At 35.3% G+C, this 24,725-nt stretch overlaps 3 protein-coding genes across 10 annotated transcripts in view; 1 reads left to right on the forward strand and 2 right to left on the reverse strand.

Annotated features, from left to right (window-relative positions):
* Window positions 1-97: 97 nt before the first annotated feature.
* On the reverse strand, window positions 98-3,685 carry LOC127063391 (uncharacterized). Of its 3 annotated transcripts, XM_050993134.1 has the most exons (6): window positions 3,437-3,685; window positions 3,168-3,299; window positions 2,365-2,439; window positions 1,925-2,243; window positions 1,398-1,843; window positions 98-1,311 (listed from the first exon to the last, which is right to left on the reverse strand). In XM_050993134.1, exons 4-6 carry the CDS (start codon window positions 2,115-2,117, stop codon window positions 778-780), a joined length of 1,173 nt encoding a protein of 390 aa, XP_050849091.1. In that variant the 5' UTR covers window positions 2,118-2,243; window positions 2,365-2,439; window positions 3,168-3,299; window positions 3,437-3,685; the 3' UTR covers window positions 98-777. The 3 variants fall into 3 exon arrangements, with proteins under 3 accessions (XP_050849091.1, XP_050849090.1, XP_050849092.1); XM_050993133.1 differs by lacking the exon at window positions 3,168-3,299; XM_050993135.1 differs by lacking the exon at window positions 3,168-3,299 and having other exon boundaries at window positions 2,365-2,455.
* A 156-nt stretch (window positions 3,686-3,841) lies between these two features.
* Window positions 3,842-12,421, forward strand: LOC127063393 (uncharacterized). 3 transcript variants are annotated; one of them, XR_007781333.1, is made up of 8 exons: window positions 3,842-4,805; window positions 5,001-5,058; window positions 5,192-5,257; window positions 9,007-9,157; window positions 9,245-9,424; window positions 9,514-9,872; window positions 11,190-11,227; window positions 11,999-12,421. XR_007781333.1 is itself a non-coding variant. In XM_050993139.1 (4 exons), the coding sequence occupies exons 1-4, from the start codon at window positions 4,764-4,766 to the stop codon at window positions 6,821-6,823; spliced, it is 477 nt and encodes a 158-aa protein (XP_050849096.1). In that variant the 5' UTR covers window positions 3,842-4,763; the 3' UTR covers window positions 6,824-7,157. The 3 variants fall into 3 exon arrangements, 1 of the variants encoding a protein (XP_050849096.1); XR_007781332.1 differs by having other exon boundaries at window positions 11,190-12,421; XM_050993139.1 differs by lacking the exons at window positions 9,007-9,157; window positions 9,245-9,424; window positions 9,514-9,872; window positions 11,190-11,227; window positions 11,999-12,421 and adding an exon at window positions 6,513-7,157.
* LOC127063387 (sushi, von Willebrand factor type A, EGF and pentraxin domain-containing protein 1) overlaps window positions 7,658-24,725 on the reverse strand; it is a 33,084-nt gene continuing 16,016 nt past the window's right edge. Inside the window, exons 6-37 of one of the 4 annotated variants that reach the window (XM_050993123.1) lie at window positions 23,807-23,947; window positions 23,293-23,522; window positions 22,558-22,911; window positions 22,056-22,430; window positions 21,818-21,986; window positions 21,335-21,697; window positions 21,071-21,253; window positions 20,817-20,993; window positions 20,541-20,743; window positions 19,834-20,457; window positions 19,614-19,737; window positions 18,218-19,540; window positions 17,682-18,134; window positions 17,383-17,600; window positions 17,045-17,297; window positions 16,123-16,964; window positions 15,151-16,034; window positions 14,825-15,072; window positions 14,611-14,742; window positions 14,362-14,527; window positions 14,021-14,272; window positions 13,391-13,932; window positions 13,102-13,314; window positions 12,871-13,026; window positions 12,415-12,538; window positions 12,096-12,158; window positions 10,877-11,067; window positions 10,104-10,741; window positions 9,496-9,845; window positions 9,204-9,406; window positions 8,976-9,092; window positions 7,658-8,662 (exon numbers count right to left, since the gene is read on the reverse strand). In XM_050993123.1, coding sequence (XP_050849080.1) covers window positions 8,631-8,662; window positions 8,976-9,092; window positions 9,204-9,406; window positions 9,496-9,845; window positions 10,104-10,741; window positions 10,877-11,067; window positions 12,096-12,158; window positions 12,415-12,538; window positions 12,871-13,026; window positions 13,102-13,314; window positions 13,391-13,932; window positions 14,021-14,272; window positions 14,362-14,527; window positions 14,611-14,742; window positions 14,825-15,072; window positions 15,151-16,034; window positions 16,123-16,964; window positions 17,045-17,297; window positions 17,383-17,600; window positions 17,682-18,134; window positions 18,218-19,540; window positions 19,614-19,737; window positions 19,834-20,457; window positions 20,541-20,743; window positions 20,817-20,993; window positions 21,071-21,253; window positions 21,335-21,697; window positions 21,818-21,986; window positions 22,056-22,430; window positions 22,558-22,911; window positions 23,293-23,522; window positions 23,807-23,947 — 10,343 coding nt within the window. In that variant the 3' untranslated portion in view covers window positions 7,658-8,630. Of the gene's footprint in view, window positions 8,663-8,909; window positions 9,093-9,203; window positions 9,407-9,495; window positions 9,846-10,103; window positions 10,742-10,876; window positions 11,068-12,095; window positions 12,159-12,414; window positions 12,539-12,870; window positions 13,027-13,101; window positions 13,315-13,390; window positions 13,933-14,020; window positions 14,273-14,361; window positions 14,528-14,610; window positions 14,743-14,824; window positions 15,073-15,150; window positions 16,035-16,122; window positions 16,965-17,044; window positions 17,298-17,382; window positions 17,601-17,681; window positions 18,135-18,217; window positions 19,541-19,613; window positions 19,738-19,833; window positions 20,458-20,540; window positions 20,744-20,816; window positions 20,994-21,070; window positions 21,254-21,334; window positions 21,698-21,817; window positions 21,987-22,055; window positions 22,431-22,557; window positions 22,912-23,292; window positions 23,523-23,806; window positions 23,948-24,725 lie in introns of all 4 variants that reach the window. The other 3 variants (XM_050993125.1, XM_050993124.1, XM_050993126.1) reach the window with 3 other exon arrangements.

A 24,725-nucleotide genomic window follows, 5' to 3' on the forward strand; every position in this document is an offset into this window, starting at 1 on the left:
ATATATATATGTTATATAGAATAAAAAGATTTTTCTTTCATGCAGTTGATTTACACTTTTTTATAATCGGTCATATAATTCTTATGTGCACGTGAAATAATTGTTTAAAATAAATTCTTTATTACATGCTCCTTACACATTTACATCGTGCAACTATTGTAATATTCGCACAATCAAAACAAATGTTATCTTTATCGATCTGAAGCTACTCTATCATCGATCATTGTTTTTATATATTTATATATATATATATATATATATATATAGATATATATATAATATTCTTTTATCAGGTACAATACAAGGCTGAACAAACCGTGATTGTGATTTTGTTCCGATTAAAATCGAACGGAAATCTTTGCCGTACGTACGAAACTTGCTTTTGTTTTTTTTTTAAATGGTACGTTTCTAAAGATCATGATATTCTCTTAAACTACTAAAAACGTATGATATTATATGCCTAAAGCACTAATTTTAAATGGTTCCCAAAGGCGTGCTCGATGCGTCGTGCTCAATTAAAATATAAATCACGTTTTCTTGCAAGATATAAATCATACCTTTAAACTATAAAATATCTTGACGTCATTCATACCATGCATATATTTTGTTAAGATTAAAAAGAATATATTAACAATCTATTCCCGAAATTCCCAATGATTATAAAAATATTTTAATGTTATCTAATAACATTAAAAGCAATATAACAACGTAAAAAGTAAAAAATAAAAAAAAAAGAAAGTGCAATAAGACAAAGTCTACTTGTAAAAGATCAAATATTCAATTCTCCTTCTTTAAAGCGGATTTCAATAAAGCGTTCCGCATAGATATTACCAATTTTTCAAGTTCTTCGACTTTCATTTTTAATATTCTATTATCCTTTTCAAGCTCGATTGCTCTTAATGCCATTTCCGTTTCTTTCGCTTTTTTATTCATTCGTGATTTTCTTGAAGCTTCATTATTTTTTTCTCTAGATTCTCTGTAACTGAAAGTATCTACTCGCGTATCCGAAGCAGTCTCTTCGGCAGATCGTTTTCGTTTTTCCCGTTTTCCATTGGTATATTTGTTATCTACTTTGTTATTATTTATTATCGTCCTCGTTCTTCCGGATCTTCGCGATGAAATTGGGAAAGTGTCTGACGATGACGTTACCGTTGAAGTTGATCGTGTTATTCGACGAACTTTATCGACTTTCATCTCCGTCTCAACTGCATTCTCAGCATTCTGTGAAATTGTCGGTAGGATAGGCGATCTTGAATTGAATATCGTTGATGTGTCCGTGGATGTGCTACCTCCCGGTGAATATGCTTCATCCTGAAAGTTATGATATAAATTTATTAATTTACAAGATATTTGTTATGTTTTATAAATGAAATCTAGAATGCAACTAATACACTCACTTCGCAAAGATATGATAGTAAATCAAATGTATCCGATCCAGTTTGAACTGTATGTAACATATCCCATGTTTCAGGGTGATTATTTTCTGTAGATTCAAAGGTGTTGTTGCAAGCATCATCCAAATCAAGATTGCCTATGCGTTGGTGAGAATGAAATGGTATATTAACATCAGAAGTGCTCATCTTGCTATTTGTAGCACTGGTACTTGCTTTAGGTAATTTTAACAATGTATTTGACCCATTATATTCTGCTTCATCAAGTTCTTTTTTGCAGTCAAAAGTTGAGTTTGATGAAGGCAACAAAGGTTGATGTTTGCTACCTGAAAGCTCCATATTACCAAACGAATTCATTGTTAACTTTCCCTTTTCTTCATTTACCCCCCTCGTCGCGTTCTTTGATACCCCCTTTCCCAAATTCGAAACGCCCTTACCCTCGTATTTAGTACCTAAAGAGAATTGTATTTCGATTTTACAAGAATTAAACCAACTATTGATTAAGTAATAACATGTTTCGTGAACTAACTTACCTGATAGTTTAAAAGGAACCAATTCACCTATAGGAAAATCGCATGGAGTCTGGAATGGGTCCATGCACCAATCGCTTAAATCCTGAAAGTTCTCCTCCCAATCGGGGAATGTTGTAACACTGTCTTCTTCCGCTGGTGTTTTTGTTTTGATTTGAGGAAAAACCCAAGTCTCTTTGAATAAGTTTGACTCCATTGTGGGGCTTAGCAGAGGAATAGTTTCCACCTTTGTATGGGTTACAACTTCTTCCTCCAGTGGCCGCGATCTCACGCCACGAGAAACAGATGATGGATGCGGCAGACGGCTGCATGGCTTAGGAACCTAAAATTTATTTGCTCATGGAATCTAATAACTTGCAAGGCTCCAATACAAATGTATTCTCCATCCAACATCTCTTTCTCCTTCCATTCAAAACCCAAATGCAGCAAGAAAGGACACTTACGTTATTTACGCCTCCTTCCTCAAATGAAATGTTGCTGGTTGTTAAACTTTCGAAAATAGGAGGGATTTTTAAAGCCTGAAACAAAATTTTCCTAGAATATCACAATATACTTTAGCAGAAGTTTCAGAATATACATTAACAGTAGATTAATGCTGACGAACTTATGAACTAGTGATTAAACTTGGCACTTTGATTTATATAACAGCATTATCTTTATCTATCGACTAGAAATCATACAATTAATAGTGCAATGCAGTCACTTCAATATAATCATTATAATAATAATATTACGGTACAAAGACTGTTTGATATAAAAAAACCCTACTTGATCTTTATCAACCAGTTAAACAAACAATTTTTATAGAACAATAACTTCATATCAAAGATACCAAGGAAATTATCAAAAGATTGTAAAATATCGTGTTGCAATCAATGATATTAATGTACATTTCACCGAGCTGTATAGATAAATTCTATAAAAGCAGATATACAGAAATAAAGAATAGGATAATATCTTTATTCGTTGTCAAGGTTAACACGATGGAACATAAACATTTATGATTATCGAAGGACTAATTTTTCGAAGAATTTTACTCGAAAAAATAAAACTATACTATCACGGGAAAACGTTATTTCTACGTGATTATCTAAAGTAGGTTACGTAATTCAAAGCGCGAAATGTGACTACATTTTCAAGAGAACTACGTTACATCATGCCTTTAACTCTGTTCGAATCGATAAATAAAGAAAAATAAATTTTTCATTCGTTCACGCAAAAGTATTAAAAAAATCGCTCGGCAAACCTTCGAATAATCTTAAACGAAGAAACTTTTCTCAAGATTTTTCACACAAGTTATGTACTACGGGTGATGTATCGTCGTCCGATCGATTCACGAAGGAATAGGCCACTACTACGTCGCGGCGATAGTTTGCTTCTGAAAAGCATCGAAATGATCGGAATTAATCGTAGAGACGTCAAGATATAATTATATAACGTGTTTCTTGCAACGTATACAATGGATTAAAACAAGAGCGTAGGCGAAACGTAGTTGGCACAAGAAACAACACTCACCCTCCCGGATACGATAAACGTAGTTGCGGCTTCCACTTAGGACGTAAAAAGATCCAATTTGAATATGCCCAAAGTATTTACAGCAGTTCGATCGCAGAACGAATTTCTATTTTCTCTGTCGATGTCTTCTCTCTTCTTTAATTACGATGACGCAGATAAATTCGAACGAATGTTGTACGAAAGAAAGCGATTTCGTATCTTTCCAAAAAAAGATGTACGTCCTTCACTCTCCCTTCACGGAATGCGACTAGCCACAGCTAAAATCCTAGACTTGTCTCATACCACGTCACACGATGGCGCTACGCACGCTCTCAACCTGTTTATGGACATGCTACGTCATCAGTGACCAATCAATACGCATCTGATTACATCGTTCACCAATCAGAACGTATACGCATCACCCATATGGGGGAAATTGACACGTCATTCTTGGAATACAAGGATGGAGATACTAAGTCGATAAATTGTTTTTCTCTTTCCTTCTTTCACAGTAACACAGTCCACTTTGTGTATGTAACAAATTTGATTTCTTTTCTCGCTTTCTCTATTCTTCTTTTTTTTTCTTTTGTTATATTACCCTTTCTCTCTCTCTCTATCTCTCCTCTCTCTCTCTCTCCCTCTCTCTCTCTCTACTTCTCTCTATCCTCCTTTCCCTCTCCCTCTCCTGCTCCCTCTTCTTCTTCCACTCCCACTCCCACTCTCTTGCTCCATTTCTGTTTGTCTTTCTTTGCCTCTACGTTCCACCAACGTTTTAATACGTTTCATCTTATCTTTCAAAGAAGAATTTTTCTTGTAGAACTACGGTATTTAAAATCTCAAACTTATTCGACTTCATATTACGATATTTAAGGTTTTTCAATGCGCATAATAGTAAAGATTCATTTTCTTTTCGTTCTTTCAATCAACTGCGTATGTGAGTGAAATAGAGGTTAGAATAATACGCTTAAGGAAGAGCAGATATATTTTTAAAGGGAACTACTTTTATCCTGCTATTTGTTCGCTATTGTTTAGAGTTCGTAATTGCGTATACATACACATATTTGCGATCACAGATATACAATACGTAAAAGTATTAGTTCAACTGTACTGCGAAATAACAAATAAAAATCTACAAAATGATTTCTCTTTGTTAAAATTAAAATTAAATGGTAACTAACATTGAACTGTGATATTCCTCGATTGATTAAAACTATTTTAAAATGTATTTTCAAAGATGTAACATAAAGAAAGAAGAAATAGATCAATTTTCTGAGAAAATATAAAATTCTATCAAAATAGTACTCTTTCGTAATTGAATATGAAGTTAGTTTATTGAAGGTTATTAAAGATGAGTAAAAAGAATTATATAAATTACGAAGATAGACTAAAGGTATGTGAAAGTATTAGTAATCAAAAAACCAGGCTGAACGATCCGAGAGAAAAAATGTGAAAGAATAAATTACGCCGATGACTCACGTATCGATCAAACCTGATAGACGATTCAATGATCGTTGATTATAAATAATTAAAAAATAATACATATATAATTATATATATATATATATGTATGTATGTATAATTATAGTTACTTCTTGCTATTATGACTGAAAATTATCATGATGCTATGGAAGTTGGATCTTCAGGTAAGATTTATTCATATACACATAACCTGTAAGTTTCGTAACTTATTAAAAGATAATGGATGATGGTCATTACCAATAATTATATCGAAAACATATTATCTAATAAACTCGAAATACTTTTTTCTTTGCTTAGTTTTAAGACAGAACCCGAATGATCTAAGCATTCTGAAAATCTTATCTGCCGTTAAAGATAAAATCGGTACGTATTATATAAGGTAATTATAAAAAGTGTCAATATATAGATTACTTTTTTTAACCATAACCTATGTTGTATTCTTTACCTAAGTTATATCACATTTTATTGTAATGAAATTATCGAAATAACTAGTTAGGATAATAATTTGGTTTATCTTTATATAATTACTATGACTAAAAAGTGATCTATATGTTTATGCGTATAATTATTATTTTTCTAATTTTAACATGAAAGTATTATAGTAATCTTATCAATGGTATGTATTTCGTTGGATTAGTCGTAAACTTTATTGATCGTATCTATATATGTATATACACACACACACACACACACATACATATATATATATATCTTTTTGTGAATTCAAGTACCATTTTTTCCGAGAATTATAGTTATACGTATCAATGTGAGATTATATAAACACACACACAGCTATGTATGTTTGTGAAAATTGACTTATAACCAGTGGCGGACGTAGTCTTTAAGAGGTCTGAGGCGTTGCAAAAATTTTTAGATTTCTATTAAAAAACTACTTATTCTTAAAAATATTATTAAACAAGTATATGCTTAAAGTACAATCTTAGTGAAACAAATTCAGAAGAATTATAAGAGAAAATTATAAATTATGTTAATCAAATAATATTTGAAATATTACAAAATATACGAAAAAGTATGATTGCAAGATTCAACATACAAGAAAATAGCGAACATTGAACATGTATTGAATTAAGTAAGCTGTTATTTTTTTATTATTATGCATTAATTGTAGTAGCTAAATTTATTATAAGATTGTTTTGTATTTTTTCATTTTTTCATGGTTTTTTAAAAATTGTTTGCATTTGGAAGTATATACTTTTGATCATATAATTATAGACGTTAATATCTCCTTATTTATTAACATTAGGCATATCTAATTAATTAAAAAAATATATTTTATAAGAAAAACTAAAAATCATTATCATTACGTATTTCGTTTCGTATTCTTAAAATATTTTACACATAAAATCATGAAATTTTAATATATTCTTTTTTCTATTACTCTTAACAAAAGAGATATTTAATTGAGCCTTAATTTATAATCGACCAGATATTAAATTAAATTTATTATATAATACAAATTTATATTGTCTTGTCGGAAATTTCTGTTTTATAGAGTTTGGTTTGACCGTCTCTATCACCTATTCGACTTAATCCGGCACTGCTTATGACGTTTCCGTTAATTTTGTATGCTTCGAATACGTTATATTTCTATTGTTAGCAATAAACAGTCTGGCGGAGTCTGTCGCCAGTGATTCAGATGAAAACATCCATGATGCAGAAAATATGCAAATAAATTGCGACACGAACGATCTTGATTCCGTTATGGATGATGAAAAGGAGGAGAACGATTTCGTCTCTATAGATACGAACAAGTATTATCAGAGTACAGTACCAACTAAAAATTTGTCCGATTATATCAAGAAATATCTTCTATCTGGTACCGGTAAAGAGGAGAAACAAGGCAGCTTTGTCTTCAAAGAAAAAATGTATCGCGTAATACCCATGAAAATGAACGGGAAGTTGATTTAAATATCAAAGTACTATTTTTGGCTCTTTCCTTATGCTTCTTAGGAAATTTACCGTAACATCGATACTCACCTTTGTGCCACGATGTTGTATAATATTCTTCCTAGACATATGCGCGTTATCATAATTGACTATCTTTAATTAGATATATTTTATTAATAAAAAAAAAAAGGAAAAAATGGAAAACAATTATCTGTTAAAGAGTTTTAACAAGGTAAAAATGAAAAGTGGCGTTATAGACATCGTTCAATGTACATTACGGTTCTTTTTTTCTTTTTAATTTTTGTTTTTATATAGATAATAATGTTTACGAATTCCACGATTGAACCGGACGAAATTATAAGAATGAAATCTATTTACTATATGTGTATGTATATATATATATATATATATATATATATATATATATGTTTGTAAATATATGTACATATATATTTTTATTGATGCTACGAACTTTGTGCACAATTATTGGATATTGTTCCATTCAATTGTGTGACTTCGCTGTTTGTTCTCCATCAACTTGAACGTTTTGTTCTCTTTCTTTTTTTATTCTTTTTTAATATATACACTAGGGAATAAAGGGCAATATTTTATGCAAATTCTTATAATTTCATTGGATCAACGAACTCGGAACGATTCTAGACAGAACGACTGACATATCTCGTTTTCGTTATTGATTACGTTTATCGATCGTTCTTATCGTATCATACTCTATATATATGTAAGTATGTTTGTACAATGAACGATGTATACAAAGCTTTAACTGATAAGTATATCAAAATCAAAAGAAACAAAAAGAAAAAGAAATATGGAAAAAGAAAAAACTCTTTTCGTCGATTCGTCTTCGATATACATAGTACACGTTAGAGCGTTTTTCGATTAATAGATATACGCTAGAACGCTTACGTATCTATTATATTACAACGTGATACATATTTATAGTAACAAAATATAAATTCACTTATTTATATAATGACGTTAAACATACAAACACACTCTCGTTCGCACCATACTCGTAGGAGTTAATCAAGAGTGTGTCTGTAAGTGTATTCGCGCGTTTGTGGTACTTATTATCTACTTGGTATTAAATTACAAAAATTACAATCTTGTTTCGTAGTCTCTTTGTTTCTTTTTTCTCTTTATCTCGTGCATTGTTACGCGCGCGATTTGTTTCGAATCTCGCACGTATAATATATATATATATATATATATATATATATATATATATATGTATATGTATAATTATATATTATATTACCGACCAGAACCGTGAAAAAAAATTAGGTCTTCAATCGGTCTCGTAACGTGAGATTAATGATCAATCGATGGTTTTTGTGCTGAAACAACGATCGTTTTATCGATTGTCATTTCAGAACTGAATTATTTCACTTTTTTATATCGATTAATGGGTACCCAGGTTGCGTGTCGTAGACACTCGTTTCATCCAAATGAGTCACGTGATCCGAAGAAAGCAGAATTGTGACCTTTCTTCTGTCATTGAAGACTACGGATACCATAGGATCTTGCGAGACCGTCGTAGATGATTGTTCTTCTCTTTTTTCCTGTTTTTGTTTTGTTTTGTTTTGTTTACTTATATAGGGAGGTAATAAATAATGCGACCCATATCGACTGAGTAACTTCTCCCCTCGAAAGTTCTCCATTCTCCTTTTGTAGATACTTGGGTTTTTCTTAAACTTCATTCTTTTAGTTTCTTTCTTTTGCTCTTTCTCTCTCTTTCTCTCTCTTTTTCTTTCTCACTCTCTCTCTTTTTCTCTTTCTTTCTCAATCACCGTGGGACAGGGACGACGACTCACTGACCTTCGCTGTCACTATCACTCTTGTCTGGAAAATAAACGTTCCTTCGTCACTAACGTAAACATGGCAAATATCTCTCGATCGGCCGAGCTACATTGCGTAGTAGATTTTCAAGCTTCGATGCGGTAGGATGAGAGAAATGATCCTTTTTCTAGTAATAAAAACGTCGCAATATCTCGGCTTTTTAACGCTAATTATTAGTGACAAAAGTAAAGTGGTCGATCGCCCGTTTTTTTTTTATTATTTATATATATATATATATATTTATGCTGACCAACGAACCCCTGATGTCCTTTTATTTCAAATTTGGTTCAATGTGTATCTGCATTCAAACTTGTACCTTTCTTCCCTGGATACGCGTGACGCTTCAGCCTATCGTACAGATCGTCCTTGGTGCCGTATATACTCGCGTTTGAACGAGCAAGACTGTTCATCTTTCCTCCATTGTGTAGACTTTCTGCAAGTAAACAACAAAGACCTTGGAAATGTATTCACTCGAATGATTTGTTTCGACCTTCATAGGTGAATGAAAATACGTAATAATATACACGTGCAATTACACACTGACCTTTCATATAAGTTTCATTATAAAAATTGGGCATTTCCCAGCCGTCTTCCTCGTCGTCATAGTAATGAGCGTATGTGCTGTGATGAGACGGTGCTATGGATTCGGCGTAAGGCGTAGGAGCTCCATAATAGAAGTTTACTTGAGAACCATTTTGATCGGTCGCTGGAGTGAGCATTTTCTTAGGCTCCTTTTTACGAGATGCCCTATAAAAGGATCCCCTTGTAAGACGACAATCATAATACTAAAATTTGTTGTTTATCACATATTACTTATTCTTATTTCATAAACTAACCTAACGCAAATCATCCAGACTAGGAGGACAACAAATATGATAAGAATAACACCTCCTGCGATACCACCAGTGATATAGAAGAACTCTGACTTCTCAGTACAATGTTTCCCTGTGAAACTGCCGCTACACCTGCAAGATGGTTGTCCTCTGGAATCCTTCAGACATACACCCTCGTTGTCGCAATAACCCATGCAAACGTCCGTACACTCCGTTCCAGTACCGTTATATCCTGGTTTACATTCGCATTTGAAGTCACTTGTCTCTGGTATAAGTAAACAATAGGCATTTGCGTCGCAGTGCATTTCTTCGCCGCTTGTCTCGCATGGATTGGTGCAATCGGATTTGCTGGTCTGTAAGAACAAACGTTAAACGTTAAGGTAAGAATATGATTTTGTTTTTGTTAATTATAAGTGGATTTGTAGAGTAGTTTCAATTCGTGAATATTAATAATTCGGGGATATTCGGAAGTAATTCGGAAATATTAGTTTAAGATAAATAATTTAAAACACAGTAAACAGAAAAGGGGAATTTGAACCATTGATTGCTAGTACTTAAATTATTAGCATAAATATACATTGAATCTAGGGATATATTAAATTAATACTTACTGCAGCTGGTCCTTTGGTACTGGTATTAGGTGGACAAGGTATACAGAAAGTTTGTTGAGGTTCCGATTGATAAGTGCCTTTTTTACATTGCATACATTCGTTAAGTGTACCATTCAAATGAGTACCGGGTTCACAAACTGGTAAAGAACATTCTTCGATAGCTGCCGATCCTACATTGGGTGTTGTTCTACCTACTGGACAAGCCTGGCAGGATGCTTGAACACCTTGAGTACGATAGGTACCTCTTGGGCATGGTTCACATTTGCCTTCAACGGCGAGTTGTTGACCAGAACCGCATTCGTCTCTGCATTCTTCGCGAGATACAGCTTCCGCTGTTCTAGTTGTTTTTCCAAGTCCACATAGCAAGCAAGAGAAACTACCCTCGTTTGGTTGATAGAATCCGTGTCCACAGCTACGACACAAACCAGCTGCGTCGTCGTAATATTTTCCTGCTGGACATCGTTCTTTGCAATCGGCAGCACTTCGTGCACCGACTCCAACCGTCACGCTAGGTCGACCAGCGATCACGGGACATGAGCTGCATTTTGTTCGACCTGATTCACTTTGATAAGTACCCACAGGACAGGAGATACAACGTTGGGTCTCTTCTTCATAGTATGTGCCCACAGCACATGGTACTGTATAAAATGTATTATTATTGAATATATTTCGAAGTGATGGATTGTTATAAAGAACGTGGAAGAATTTAACATTCTTTAGACTAGATCATTAGAGAAAGAAATGTTCTACTTTTATTTGAAATAGACTCTTACCACAATCAGGAGCCATTACAACTTGACCGACGGGACAAGCATAATCAGATTTCAATGTTAGAGATGCTGGGTCTGGTACAGTGTTCGGTAGAATGTCGTGTACATCAAATTGGTCTTCTTCGAGTATCAATCTTTCGAGTAAGGACTGTACCGTCGCTCGTTCGTTAGAATTGGCATTCAGAATAGGATCGCTATAAAAAAAGAAGTGGAATGTTATTGATCGATACCGTAACTCGAGTAAAGTCACACAAACGGTAGCAACAGGCATAGGATATATGTATGCGCCAATATATACAGCCGTTATTGTTTTCAGGCGACCGTTCGTTGGACAAGGTTAAACTCATCTCACGGGTAAGCGTGCCTCAAGCTAACCTGCCATTAGTGACAATTAATTACAATTATCCTACGTGTAATTAGAAACTCGATGACATTCTGAAATTTGTATAAATTTATAGTTATAGAGTACATATGTACGTGTTCATATTTTCCTATTATGTATTAAAAATAACGCGATATCTTGGTGCAGATTTGCCTATTACTAAATGGCAAAAGGGAAGGAGAAAAACTGGAACTAGCTATAATATCATCTATATCACCTATTAAGAAAACCTTTTCAGAATTGATCGATTTATAGAAACCATAATATTACAATATGGAATAAAACATATTTTTTCCGTGATCATTTGTTATCATGCAATCATATTATAAATGTTATTGTAAGATAATATTATAAATTAGCTGTTAATCAAGTATGTCTGTTACAAAGTAGACGGTCTTATAATTATTATGTAGGTAGATTACGTAACGTTATAGAAATTAATTCATCTAATATCGACCTTGGATTACATAAAAGTCATTTGTTAGAGGTATCGGGTTATATCATTATTATACTTATATTAAATTTCATTTTTAGCGCAATGTGATTCTACCTCGCGGAAAACAATAGTTTTACTATAGGTCAGTTAGTAACAACGTGCAAACCCGGTTTTATGCTGTTTTTTGCCTTTATCTATATATATAATCCTTCATCCTTGGTAACTCGATCATGCACCGTGTTAAATCGCTATGTGTATGCAAATGAATCTGTAATCATTTATTTTTTGTTTTTGTTTTGTTTTTTAGAATGAGGGCGTATTATTAGGGATGATATCGTGTTGGTTGGCATTGTTCATTGTATGACACAATTCGCATATATTCACACGAATCGAGCTGTCCTTACTTTATCGCCGGGAACGAGATCTCCACCTCGTAGGTATCGCTGCCTTGGCGCGCCTGTCTCGTTCTATGATGTAACAAGTAACAAATGCTCAGTACTAATTCATCTAGATCTACTTGGGTTTAGAGAGAGAAAAGATATATATAGAGAGAGAGAGATGAGGAAGAGAAAGACAGAGTCTACGGTTAATGAATGTTGAAAATACGCGGTACGTTTATTTGTACCTCGAATTTTTCTAAACAAATTTCTAGTCTCATACGATTCCCCAAATTTGGAATTTTATAAAGATGAATAAAAGTAAATCAGATGTTTTTCAACTTACGGTTCTGCTGGTACGACCGCTGATATAATGTACATTCCACCGTCTTCCTCGTTTGCTTCTCTCGTTGTTCGTATGCGATGATCACATTGAACATCGATGTTCAAATCCTTACACTCGCGTGTACCTAAAAGTTATTATCAATATTATCTTATTATCAACATTTTGAAAAAATATTGAGTTGTTCGGAAAGTTCATGCCAATTGTTTTACATCTTCATTAAGAGACAAAATTAAAACGAATCATTAAATTAAAAAAGAAAAGAAGAATTAATAATAAAAATTTGGTTAAATGTTTTTTCAAATATATGCATAAAATTAATACATTCGTAGTATCGTTATATATGTACTAATATACTTAGATAAATGTGTATGTATATGCGACCTGAGAAATGACACGAACTTACTAGATTACCCAATATATTTATATCTATCGAAGTCATTATAAATGTTGCATTACCTTCATAAGAGTAAGAACAGAAATTCCAATCTCTGTTGAGAGAATTTACAGCATTTCGGACCTTTTGTTTGAGAACTCCTTGACCAGCCTCGTTACATAAAACTGACGTAGGGAAGTTCATTTTAATTCTGAACACACGTTGTGCTGGTATTGAACCTTAAAAATTATAATAATATTATAAAATATATAAATAAAAATATAATTTGATAGCTCTAACGTAATAAATCTTACTCGTGCAAGCAGGATAAATCAATGGTAAATTAGGATCATTCGTAGGTCTCCAAAACCCTTCGGCACCACAAGTATAAAATTTAGGAACTTCTTGAGAAAATCGTAGTCCTTGATTACATGAAATTTCGCAAACTTTGAATTGACCGCCAGAACCCCAATCTTTGCATTGTTGTGCTCCTCCGATGGGATCAGCAAGTTCAGGGCAGAAGTCGGCTATTCAAAAAACAGGATACAATTGCAAAAATACTGAGGAACGTTTGAGCGTATTGAAAATAGTAAGAAAACTTACATAGCACATAGACTTTGAAATTACAACTTGCAGAGTTTCCAGCTTGATCATAAGCCACGTAACTAATATCGTAAGTACCCCATAATAAAGTTTGTCCGGATCTATGTCCACTTCGTTCTTGAACCTTGATTATACCAACGTTGTCACTGAAACGAGGTTCATCCCAAGTGACAATAGAAGAACCATTTTTAGCAATAACCCATAAATCACCAGGACAATGTTCTACTTTGGGTGGAATTTTATCAGCTTCCAATTGTTGACATTTATTACCACCATAACCAGGTGGACATACTCTTTGTCCACAATGTGATGGAACTACACGTTCAACACCACCAACCGTTTCATCGTATCCTGCCCAGGTCAAAACTAGTCCTTGATAAAGAACTGGTTCAGTTCTACAATCTCTAACTTGTTTCTGTATCTCATTCGTTACGTGAAGTGCACGATTCCAGATTTGTACTTTTGTCAGGTGACCTTGGAAACCAGATTCCGTATAGCCTTTCGGATTTTCACTTTGTGGTTTACCCAATACTGCCCAGGCACTGGTAATATTAGATATTAAAATAACGTTAAAAATCAAATGATCATTAAAATCGTGTTATGTGAATAAAAAATGTTATAAATACTTACTATGCTGGAAGAGATCTACCACTTCCATATCCATCTGTTTTACTAGCAATTAAGCCTTCCGTGATTAATACAAGTTCACCACCGTTTTCTCCATTCCATACAACAGCAACATGATGCCATTGGCCATCATTGATAGTTGCATATTCTCTGAATGGTAGATAGACATCTTGTAAATCATGGAAGAGAGATACTTGGACACCGTTACTGTGTGCTTGTACCATAGGTCGACGATTTGTTGGTACATGCGGTGAACTAAAATTACAAAAGTTATATTATAGAATATCTAATATTTACTTTAATCTATTAACTTCTACATATTAAACACTGTTGAAAGATTTTACCTTACGGCATAAAGTGTCAAGAAAGTTCCAGCCTCATCTTTTTGCGTAAATTGCACCCACATAGCTACGGTCAAACTCTTTCTAGTTCCAGTAAAGAATGGAATAATTTGTGATGCACTGCTACGTGCCGGATCGCCGAAGTATAAGTCGTAATCAACTTGAATAGCTGAAAAAATTCATTTTTACAATGTAAGCAATGCTAAAAGAAAACTATTAGTTTCTTTTGCGTATAAAATTTACACCACTTACATTTCCTGCAATCATCTCCAGTTAAATTAAATGGACACTGACAGAAGAACTTTCCAGTTAAATCAATACATGTTGCAGAGGGTGGACATGAATTATCTTTGCAATCAATAATATCATCTTCGCATGTTTTACCTGTGATTTAAAACAACGTTCGATTTATATCACCAATAAAAAGAATGTTTAAATGCAATTAATATCAAAGATATCCTATTACCAGTATAGCCTGGTGGACAGATACAAGTAAAGCCCGGACCATCATCAATACAAGTAGCTCCATTTTTACATGCGCCAGCTTGGCAAGCATCGTATTCATATTGACAACCAATACCAGTATAGTCGTCAGGACAAGTGCAATTAAGACCGGAACCAAAATCTTGACAACGTCCACGATGCATACAAGGATTACCAATACAACGTTCAGGTGCAGTTTCACATTGTTTACCATCAGTTCCAGAAGGGCAACTGTCAAAAAAATATAAATAAATGATATAAATTGGAATTTGAATACTGTTCATTTCTATTTGTACAAATTAGACTTACACGCAGAAGTAATCCAAGAAAAGATCGACGCAGGCTGCATCGTTTTGACACGGATGATTTTGACACATGCCGACATCGATTTCGCAATGAACTCCAGTCCAACCTTCAGAACACATACATTTGAAACCCGAAACTTCGTCTCTGCAAGTAGCGCCATTTAGACATGGATCAGAAGCACAATCGTTGATGTTGATTTCACAGGCTGATCCAGTGTAGCCCTCACGACAATGACAAACAAAAGTGTTGTCCAGATCCACACAACGATCTGTGCCAACAGGATTGCAAGGATCACTTTGACATTCGTCGATCTCAGCTTCACATTGAAGTCCGACGAAACCCGGTCTACACTTGCAAAGAAAACCTTCGAGTTGATCGATACACGTGGCACCATTCTGGCAAGGATCCGAAGCACAATCATCGATTGTATGTTGACATTGTTTGCCAGTGTATCCTGGTTCGCAAGTGCAAGTATAGCCATCGATTTGATCGAGACATTGTCCGTTGTTACGACAAGGTTTACTGGCACATTCGTTGATATTAATTTCACAAGCAGCACCGGTCCATCCTGGATGACAGATACATTCATGGCTGAACAATTTGTCAACGCATATTCCATTAAGGCAAGGATTTCCAGAACAAAGATCAATCTTCTCGTGACAACGTTTGCCGGTAAATCCAGGCGGGCAATTGCAACTGAAATCAGCCACAAGATCGGTGCAATTGGCACCAAGTAGACAAGGTCTTTCAGCGCAATCATCCGTATTGATCTCGCAACTTTGACCTTCCCAACCTGGCAAACATTCGCATTTGTATCGACCTTGTTGTAACGCTACACAAGTGGCACCATTGTTACATGGATTTCCGCTAGCCGTACATGGATTTATCTAGAAGGTGAAAATAAAATTTTTATAACGATTGACGATAATCCAATAATTATTAATCATGGTTATGACAAGGAATAGGATCGATTACCGTTATGTCACAATCAACGCCAGTATAACCAGATCTACATAGACAAGTGTAATTGTTAAAACCAGGCTCATCTTTGCACATAGCTCTCTCAGGACAAGTGTCATTGCTGCAGTCAGATTTTTCTTCTTGGCAGTTAATACCAGAGTATCCGTTTGCACATTGACATCTGTAACCTTGAGGAAGATCAATGCACGTGGCGCCATTGTAACAAGGTTGAGAAGCACACTCGTCAATATCAATTTCACAGCGTCTTCCAGAGAAACCAGCTGGGCATATACATTGTACACCATGTCCCATGGATACGCAAAGTCCGCCATGTTGACACACACTATCCGTACATTGTACCGGTTTACATTCCTCTCGACCCACTGATCCTGCTCCATCAGTATACATATTGGTAGGACATTCGATACATGTTGTGGCTCCATGCTGAGGTTGGAAGAAGTCTTTTGGACATTGAGCACAGGGTGCTAATCCCGTATCTGAGTACATGCCAGGAGAACATTTGTTTCGACAACGATCACGACCTGATGCTGCTGGTTGATAGGTAAAAGTACCAGCTGGACAAGTTTGACAATCTCTGTAACCACCTATCGGTGGTTCGCCTGTGTAACTATTCCTAGGACACTCTAAACATGGCACCAGACCGGTTGGTGAATATGTACCATATCCACATACTGGAACACAGTCATCTATACTCTTGGAACCTTCTTCTTTTGTATATGTTCCGAAAGGACAACGCAAACAAGAACCTTGACGATCACTATTTTGGTAAAAACCTTTTGGACAGGATGTACACTGCTTTTGTTTTTCACCAGCGAAAGTACCAGCCGGACAATGAACTGTAATATTAAATTATTCACGATAACTTCAAGCTACACAGTACCATTTTATCATTTTGAGTCGATGAAATTGTACTCACGACATCGAGGAACATCGTTCGTGTCCATGTTCAATACCTCACCAATGCTACAAGTGAACCCTCGTGTGATAGTTGATTTTAAGGCACGTAATGGTGGACATTGATTTCCGATAGCAGAAACATTGAGCAAAGGTTCTATAACTTTACTTGCATATGGTACAGAAAGATCGAAGATTAAACCTATGGTGGAACCACAGAGATCATATACTTGTGGTTGACGAATAACGGGAACAATCACCAAAACGAAGTCCATCTATGAAAACAAAAAAGTGTTTTTTATCTCATCTGTGATTTATGTATTATACATTAATAATGTCACACTGATAATGTTAACGTACCTGTAAAACGTTTTCTTCTAATAGAAAAGGCATCGATCTTACAAACGATACATTCATATTGACATTAACAGCAGAACAACGTTGCGTTAAGATAGCGTTTAAGTTAACGTAATATTGAGTCATCAAATCTTGGTATTGTGGTAAACAAGGACGTGAGACAGCACCATTAGCTCGATAAGTTACTGATGCGACTACGTGATAATCAGCTTGCTGAGTATCTACAAATATAATAAATGATTCGTTAGAGAGTCGACCAATTCTTTTAAAGTTTTAAAGAGAAAGAATAAATAATTATTTACTTTCAGATACACAATCTGGAACAACCGAAGTTGGAGACCAATGTTTGTTGATATCACAAACGAAGGTCTTTACAGGTGCTCCATCGGTAAATCTATAACCATTTTTACACGTTGCTATGCACTGCAAGCCTTTGTCACCTGGCACACATTTTAAACCACCATTAGCTGGAGGTTTCAATTCCCAGTCGACACAAGGTGTTGCTTGTACAGATACTTGGAAATGACAGGAGGCTCGATTGCCACTCGAATCTATAGCATATACTGTCACGTTTTCGAAACCACCTATAGGTATTACAGCTCGTTCTGGTACAAAGGTAATTCTTACTGGACCAGATGCATCGGTAGCATTGATACGTCTTCGTGTTTCATTGAAGTTAACCGAATAACTTTCCTGCCTGTCTACGAGTTCGATCACGTAGCTTTGAGGACAACTTAATTTGGGTGGTGTTAAATCTATAATAACAACAAATTAGTCATTATCTTTATCGAGTATTTATGTTTCAATTTATGTGAAATTCACAAAACGACTGACTAACCTGGCACAGTTATGTTAATTTCGCAAATAGCAACGTTTCCATCGTAATCAAAGGCTACATATTTCACAACGGTGTCTTCGAATACACGAATAGGTGTTCTAAAGCTTTGTGGTTTAACTTCCAATCGAGCAATACTACCGCTATTATCTATTGCAATAGGTTGGGTGAAGTTTACTGGTAATAAACCACCATCAGTACCCTTTTGGACTACTATAGGTTGTTGAGGACAATTCTGAAAAACTGGCGGTTCGTTATCAACGCATGGCGAAAAACCATAATCGTAACCTAACAATGGTTCAGCGACTGGTTCCTCGCATCCCATGAGTTCAAATTTCAGACAAGCATTATCCATGTAACTGACGATACCAAGTATCACGAAACGAGCTTGTACATATTTTGGTAAAGTTATCATAGCCAATTCACCGTAATTTCCAGGATCACGCATAGTTAAATTGAAGTTCGGGAAATAAACAACGTAATTCTCGCTTTCAGCTTGTTTGTAAAAGAAACGTATTTCCGTGGGTCTTCCAACGATATCATTGGTTACCACACCCTTGACTAGAATTGCCTTGACTCTGTAGACCTGTCCAAGATCCACGTTAACGTAAGTGAAGGCTTCCTGTTTGCCACACCATCCAGTAACTGAGTTCAATCGAATGTTTCTGGCTTCGTAGTTTGGTCTTTCGGATGTTGCATTGATCGCTGAATCAGGTATACGTCCAGATGTTAGACCAAGAGGTTTGACAACTCGACATTCTGGTTCTCGAACACAGACAATTGGTCGTGGATTTATTAGGATATATCCTGGTCTACTACATCCAAATTGAACTTCCGAGCCTTGTTCATAACTGCGAGCTACTTGATATCCATCACTTGGTCTTCCAGGGTCTTCGCAAACAGGACCTTCACAACGTAAATTACCGAAGTCCCAAACTCCATTCGCTTGACAACGTACAACGTTGTCATGCCGATTTGTTTGTCCTGCTAACTTGAAAGTATCTTGACAACCAAAGAAGAAAGATGATTGATATTTTGTGTCAATATATTGACCATATTCAGCACCGGGTGTTGGCAATGGCTTGCCACAATCAGCACGTGGACAAGCTGGCTGTAAACCAGATAGCCAATAATCTGGCAGACCCGGTTTAGGATCGTAAACGCATTGACGAAAACCAGACGTTGCAGTATTCCGTAAATAACGTCCGTTGCTGCCGCATTTCAGAGTAACGTTTTGTTTGAATGGAACCAAAACGCTCGTTTCATCGGTACGAATCACCGAAAGTCCTTCATTTTTGTCGTCCGGTAGTGAAACACATTTGGCATCTATTAATAAAAATTATATTTTTCAACAATATGAAGGAAATGAATTATAATATTTAAAATTAGTATTACTTACATTGACATTCAGGAGTTGTACCATTCCAAACGCCACTGGAAGTACAAACTACAGCCGATGAACCAGCTAACACGTAACCAAAATTACATTGGAACCTAACTACATCGCCAAAATGATGTTGGTCCTATAAACAAATATTTATTTTTAAATTTAAATGTTAATAATTATATTAATTGTAAGTTATTAAAAATTAATTCTCTCATTTGAACTGATTTCTTACCTTGGTCGACAAAATTTTTCCATTGTCCGGTGCAGTTAAGGCAGGACACATTACAGGAACACAAGTTTTATTCCTCTGATACAAATCGCCGTCCCTTTCACCAGTCTCAGACTTTTCAATACTAAATCCAGCGGTGCCGTTACCTTTGTAGAGTTCAAAACCTGTATTGCACATGCATGAATAGCTACCAGGATTGTTGATACATTTTTGATGACAGCCACCATTTTTTGTGGCACACTCGTTTATATCGGTACATTCCAATCTCGTGCAGCCCATTATTTCTAATTTCATACAAGGTGCTCCAACGTAATCTTGCATCCTAAATTTGATGTATCGCGCCTCGATTGGTACCGGTAAGTTCAATACAGATAATGTAGGTTCAAGAATTCGGAATTCAACTGGTGTGCCATCAGGATTGGTATAATCTTTGAAAGTATCCGTTAGATCATCCGTGTATTGAATACGTACGGCTGAGGTGAATGCAATATTGCCATCGACTCTAGCAACAACTTGTGTTCGGAATCCACGAATAATCGTAGGTGCTTTCATATCAATCATTACCCAATTCGCTCCGGGCTCAACGTTATTACCACACCAGCCGTCACCATTGTTTAAGCGTACTCCCTGAGAAAAATAGTTTTTTTGATAATTACATACTCATATATCACGAATACAGACTACAAATAAAATAGATAAATATGACTCACAGATTTCATGTAGCCATTCTCAGAACTCGAAACAGTAATGGATTCGTCAGGGATACCACCGTTTATCAAACCTAGGTCACCTATAGGACGACACTCCATGGTTGGAGCAAATCCTGGTTTGCACTTGCAAGTGAATGCACCAGGGTTATTAATACACTCCGTAGAAGCTAGATCGCATTGACTGGTTGCACACTCATTTATGTCTATCAGAAAATCGATACTTTTATTTAAATAATCCATATCTGTGTGCATAAGAATTCGTTTTACTTTTATTACCTTCGCAAGTTGGCACATTGTCGAATAGCTGATTAGGACCACATTGAATAATGTTCGATCCTGTAAGTTTGTAACCTCTGTTGCATTGTACTCTAGCCTCATCGCCAAAATAATATTCTCTAGTTGGGTCGACGACGTAACCGTTCTTTATCATAGGTAACAATAGGCACTTTGCACCTGATGTATAACAATGGATAGATAATTAGTAAAATGATTCTTTAGAAAAATATTTTATCTTTTATAAGTCTACTTACGGGAACAAGTTGGCACCTCATCTGACCATGTACCATTGCTCATACAAAGGATCACTGGATGACCACTTCTAACGAAACCAGGTTCACATTCGAATCTAACAATAGTACCGTAACTGCGACCGCCTCCATTAAGAATCGTAATATTTGAATGTGGTGCTTCTGGAAGTGGTGCACACTGAGATGCTGAAAAGTCAGTACACAAATGAATACATTACATGTTACAAAATAGAATTTGCGTATTTAAAAATAGATTCTTCAACTTACCCAAGCAAGACGGTTTTTTTTCCCATCTTCCATCAGCTAAGCAAGAAATTTTTTCTGTAGGCCTTCCAGATGGAAAAGCAAATCCAGCGTAACATTGATAAGTAGCTAATCCCTTGTATGTGACGTTCGATGAACCGATAGAAAATCCATTATCTATTTGCGGAACAGGCCCACAATATACTTCTTGACATTTTGGTATATACGTAATAGACCAGTTTCCTCCGGGTAGACATTCGGTGGTAATTTTGGGTTTTCCTGTTGCAAATTCTTGTCCCAATGGACACGAGAATGTTACTGTTGTTCCGAAAGCTGTGTCTCGACTTGAGGCAAGAGCTCCTTCGCCAGGTAACAATGCAGGACAATCTAGGTATCGAATATTTGTTATTTTTCAGTAAGTTTTTGAAAATTTCAACAAACATATATATTGCCGTAATAGATCATGTTCTTTCATTTGTCATTAATCACGAATTTGCTGAAACGAACCTGCTGAAAAAGCAGCTTGCCAACCGGAACTGCTATGTAAAGCATCAGAAGCAAATCTGACTAACATTTCCCCACTTTCAGCGGTGAGGGTTATTTTTGGACGAGTATTTGAAGTAAAACCATTTCCTGGATGTAATCGAAGTCCATTTGTATTTGGACCATCATATATCTATAAATTTCAAATCAACATATGATTTTAAACATAAATACATAATTTGTAGCTTTTTTGTCAACATACTTGTACGAAATCAGTCTTGTGAACATTGAAGTTGACGAACTTTAAGGAAAGTGGTCTTCCATCAGGATTCTTTACTCTATAAAGACATTCTTGATTATTGGGATAATCATTTAGGCCATAAGAAGGTGATTGTACTGTTCCGTTTCTTGCAATGACTGTTGCCTTGCATCCTTGAGTATATAGAATACTGAAGCCACGCCTCGAATCACCCAGACTCGTTTTAAAATACAAGTAAAGATTATTGCTCGTTGACATAATCACTATAGGATTGTCTTCGGATTTTCCGGTTAGACGAGCGATCGGACGACTCATCGGTGAATCTCCGTCTCGTATGAGGATATAATCACGATTCATTTCTAGATCCAAATCTTCGATCTAAACAATCATTGGAAGTATTATCTTTCCTCATTCACTTAAAATTCTATTTAGCGATTGTTTTATTGGAAGATAACTTGGAATTGAATATTTAAAATGCTATTTACATTGCTGATATTTGACGTACCTCAAGAGACATTATCCTTCCAGGCTGAGCTTGTAAGATATAAAGGCATTCCAATCCACCAGGATAATTCTGCGGATAACCTGGTGATGTGAGTACTTGTCCTTGGGGAGTAGCACGAAGAATACCACCGCATGTTTGCGGCTCGGTTTTCCAAGAAGCACGGAATCCTTTTCTTTCGACCGAGGCATCGGTGCTGAATTTAATGATCATAAAGTTCGAGGCCGAAACGAAAAGCTTGTTGCTGAGTTCTTGCTTGCCAGATAAGGTTGCTAGATTCACAGATTTATCTTCGGTTCTACCGCCTACCAGTATCTGTACTATGTCGAAGCTTTTTTCCGTCTCGAATTCTTGGAACTAGAAATTACGCGAAATATCATCCAATACAAGTTAAAACGATCGATCCATTCCTAGGTTCTAAGCGAATAAACAACTACGTTTAGTTTCGTGATTGAACAACTTGTATGCTTTCTCATGCACGCTGATTTGCCTTCTGAAGTAAATAGAAATACAGGTTAAATGAAACGAAAGCCAATTCAGAAAGCGAATCAGTTGGATTTGGCATGGGTACTTGATTCTAGGCTACTGTGTCTTATAATTAATTTCATTAATTCATCTATTTATTATACATATTCTTGAATAAGCTTGAAGTATTCTTCTTTTGAAGAGCATTCTTAGAACTGTTTCTTTTTTATAAATTAAAAAAATGATGGAAACGACAATTAGATGATTATTAACCTGCAACAGAATGTTGTGACCTTGCGGTCCTTCTAAAGTCCACTTGCAATTTGCTAAAGGTGCGTATTTGTGAGGATAGTTCGGACTTTCAACGACATCACCGCTACTGGCCATGTAAAATTGACAGTTCGTTGGGCAATCGATTTCATCCGAATAATCGCCACAGTCGTCTTGTTTGTCACACTTGAATGCAGCGTTCACACATTTACCGTTCGAGCAATGGAAAGAACCTGTAATTTAGATTTTTAATGATCTCTCGAATATGCATTAAAATCTATTTATGATGTGACATTCTGGATTGTTTCGCTAGTAACTCTGGTAATTGAGATTACACACACACATACACACAAATATAAGATAATATAAATGTGTATATATATATAAATGTACAAAGATCTACAAATTCTACCATGAAATATTTTGTTCTACATTATGTTCCTGGATTTCGAAAAGTTAAATTATATTTTTTAACAAGTATGGAAGCATAAGATTGTCATGTTTCTATGATACATACCGGCTGGACAAGCTGCTGATCGGCACATGAAAGGAAGCAGCGATTCACAGGTTGTTAACTCCCAAGTTTGACGATCATCCGTCAAAGCAACGTCGACGCATTCACCCGATTGCGGATTTGGTTGCCTGGATGCCCAGAAACCTACATTTTTTAAAATATTTTCTGCATATATATTCTCCGGTTGATCCGTATATTATGTAATATATTTATCAAAATATTTTTTTATATGTATATAAGTTTTTCCAAATATTATATTATATATATATACATATAAAATAATATATATATATATATATATATATATACACTTTATACAAATTAGTTTTATGATATACTCATATATTTTTCAAGATATTCTTATTGACGTATATTTTGTATCAATAAGCAAGGAACACAAGTTTATATTATATTTCTTTTGTAATAAAAAATCTGCTAATAGGATAAACGATAAAACTGTAAACCTCTTGGCAATTCGGTAAGAGGGTAACAACGGTAAACGAGTGAAACGCGAACGAGGAAATAGGAGGAACTTGTACCGACGCGGACATAAAACGGAGATGTCTGGGCATTGTTGTGGGAAAAGTGTGTCTTCGTGCCGCGTGCGAGTTCCGCGTTTGCGCGACCTCAATACAAAACCTGCCCTCGTCTATAAACGTTCACTTCTCCTCGGCGTTTTGCTCCTAATTTCCGTAAAGGTGGCCTTCTCTCTGGGCTGACGATAACCGAGCAAAGAAAAATCTCGATGTCAATCGTTCCCAATTCATTTTAGATAACAACGAAATCTTTTTTGTCTACATACAATTTTTTAAACGAAAAAATTGGTTTATTTGTTAATATTTAATTTTATTACAAAAAGTTATAGAATGAAGTTATAGGAACGTTTAATGATCTTAAATTGAAAGAAAAAGTTTTTGTTTTT

The sequence above is a fragment of the Vespula vulgaris genome, chromosome 4 (genome assembly GCF_905475345.1).
Source record: "Vespula vulgaris chromosome 4, iyVesVulg1.1, whole genome shotgun sequence".
Lineage (NCBI taxonomy): Eukaryota > Metazoa > Arthropoda > Insecta > Hymenoptera > Vespidae > Vespula > Vespula vulgaris.

Bases quoted from the DNA above. Each gene is read 5' to 3' on its own strand.
- LOC127063391 (XM_050993133.1), bottom strand. From the start codon at position 2,117: ATGGAGTCAAACTTATTCAAAGAGACTTGGGTTTTTCCTCAAATCAAA. The intron at 1,844-1,924 runs GTAAGTTAGTTC...AATTCTCTTTAG, and splicing joins GGTTCCTTTTAAACTATCAG to GTACTAAATACGAGGGTAAG. The intron at 1,312-1,397 runs GTGAGTGTATTA...CATAACTTTCAG, and splicing joins TACTATCATATCTTTGCGAA to GATGAAGCATATTCACCGGG.
- LOC127063393 (XM_050993139.1), top strand. From the start codon at position 4,764: ATGAGTAAAAAGAATTATATAAATTACGAAGATAGACTAAAG. The intron at 4,806-5,000 runs GTATGTGAAAGT...GTATAATTATAG, and splicing joins ATTACGAAGATAGACTAAAG to TTACTTCTTGCTATTATGAC. The intron at 5,059-5,191 runs GTAAGATTTATT...TTCTTTGCTTAG, and splicing joins TATGGAAGTTGGATCTTCAG to TTTTAAGACAGAACCCGAAT.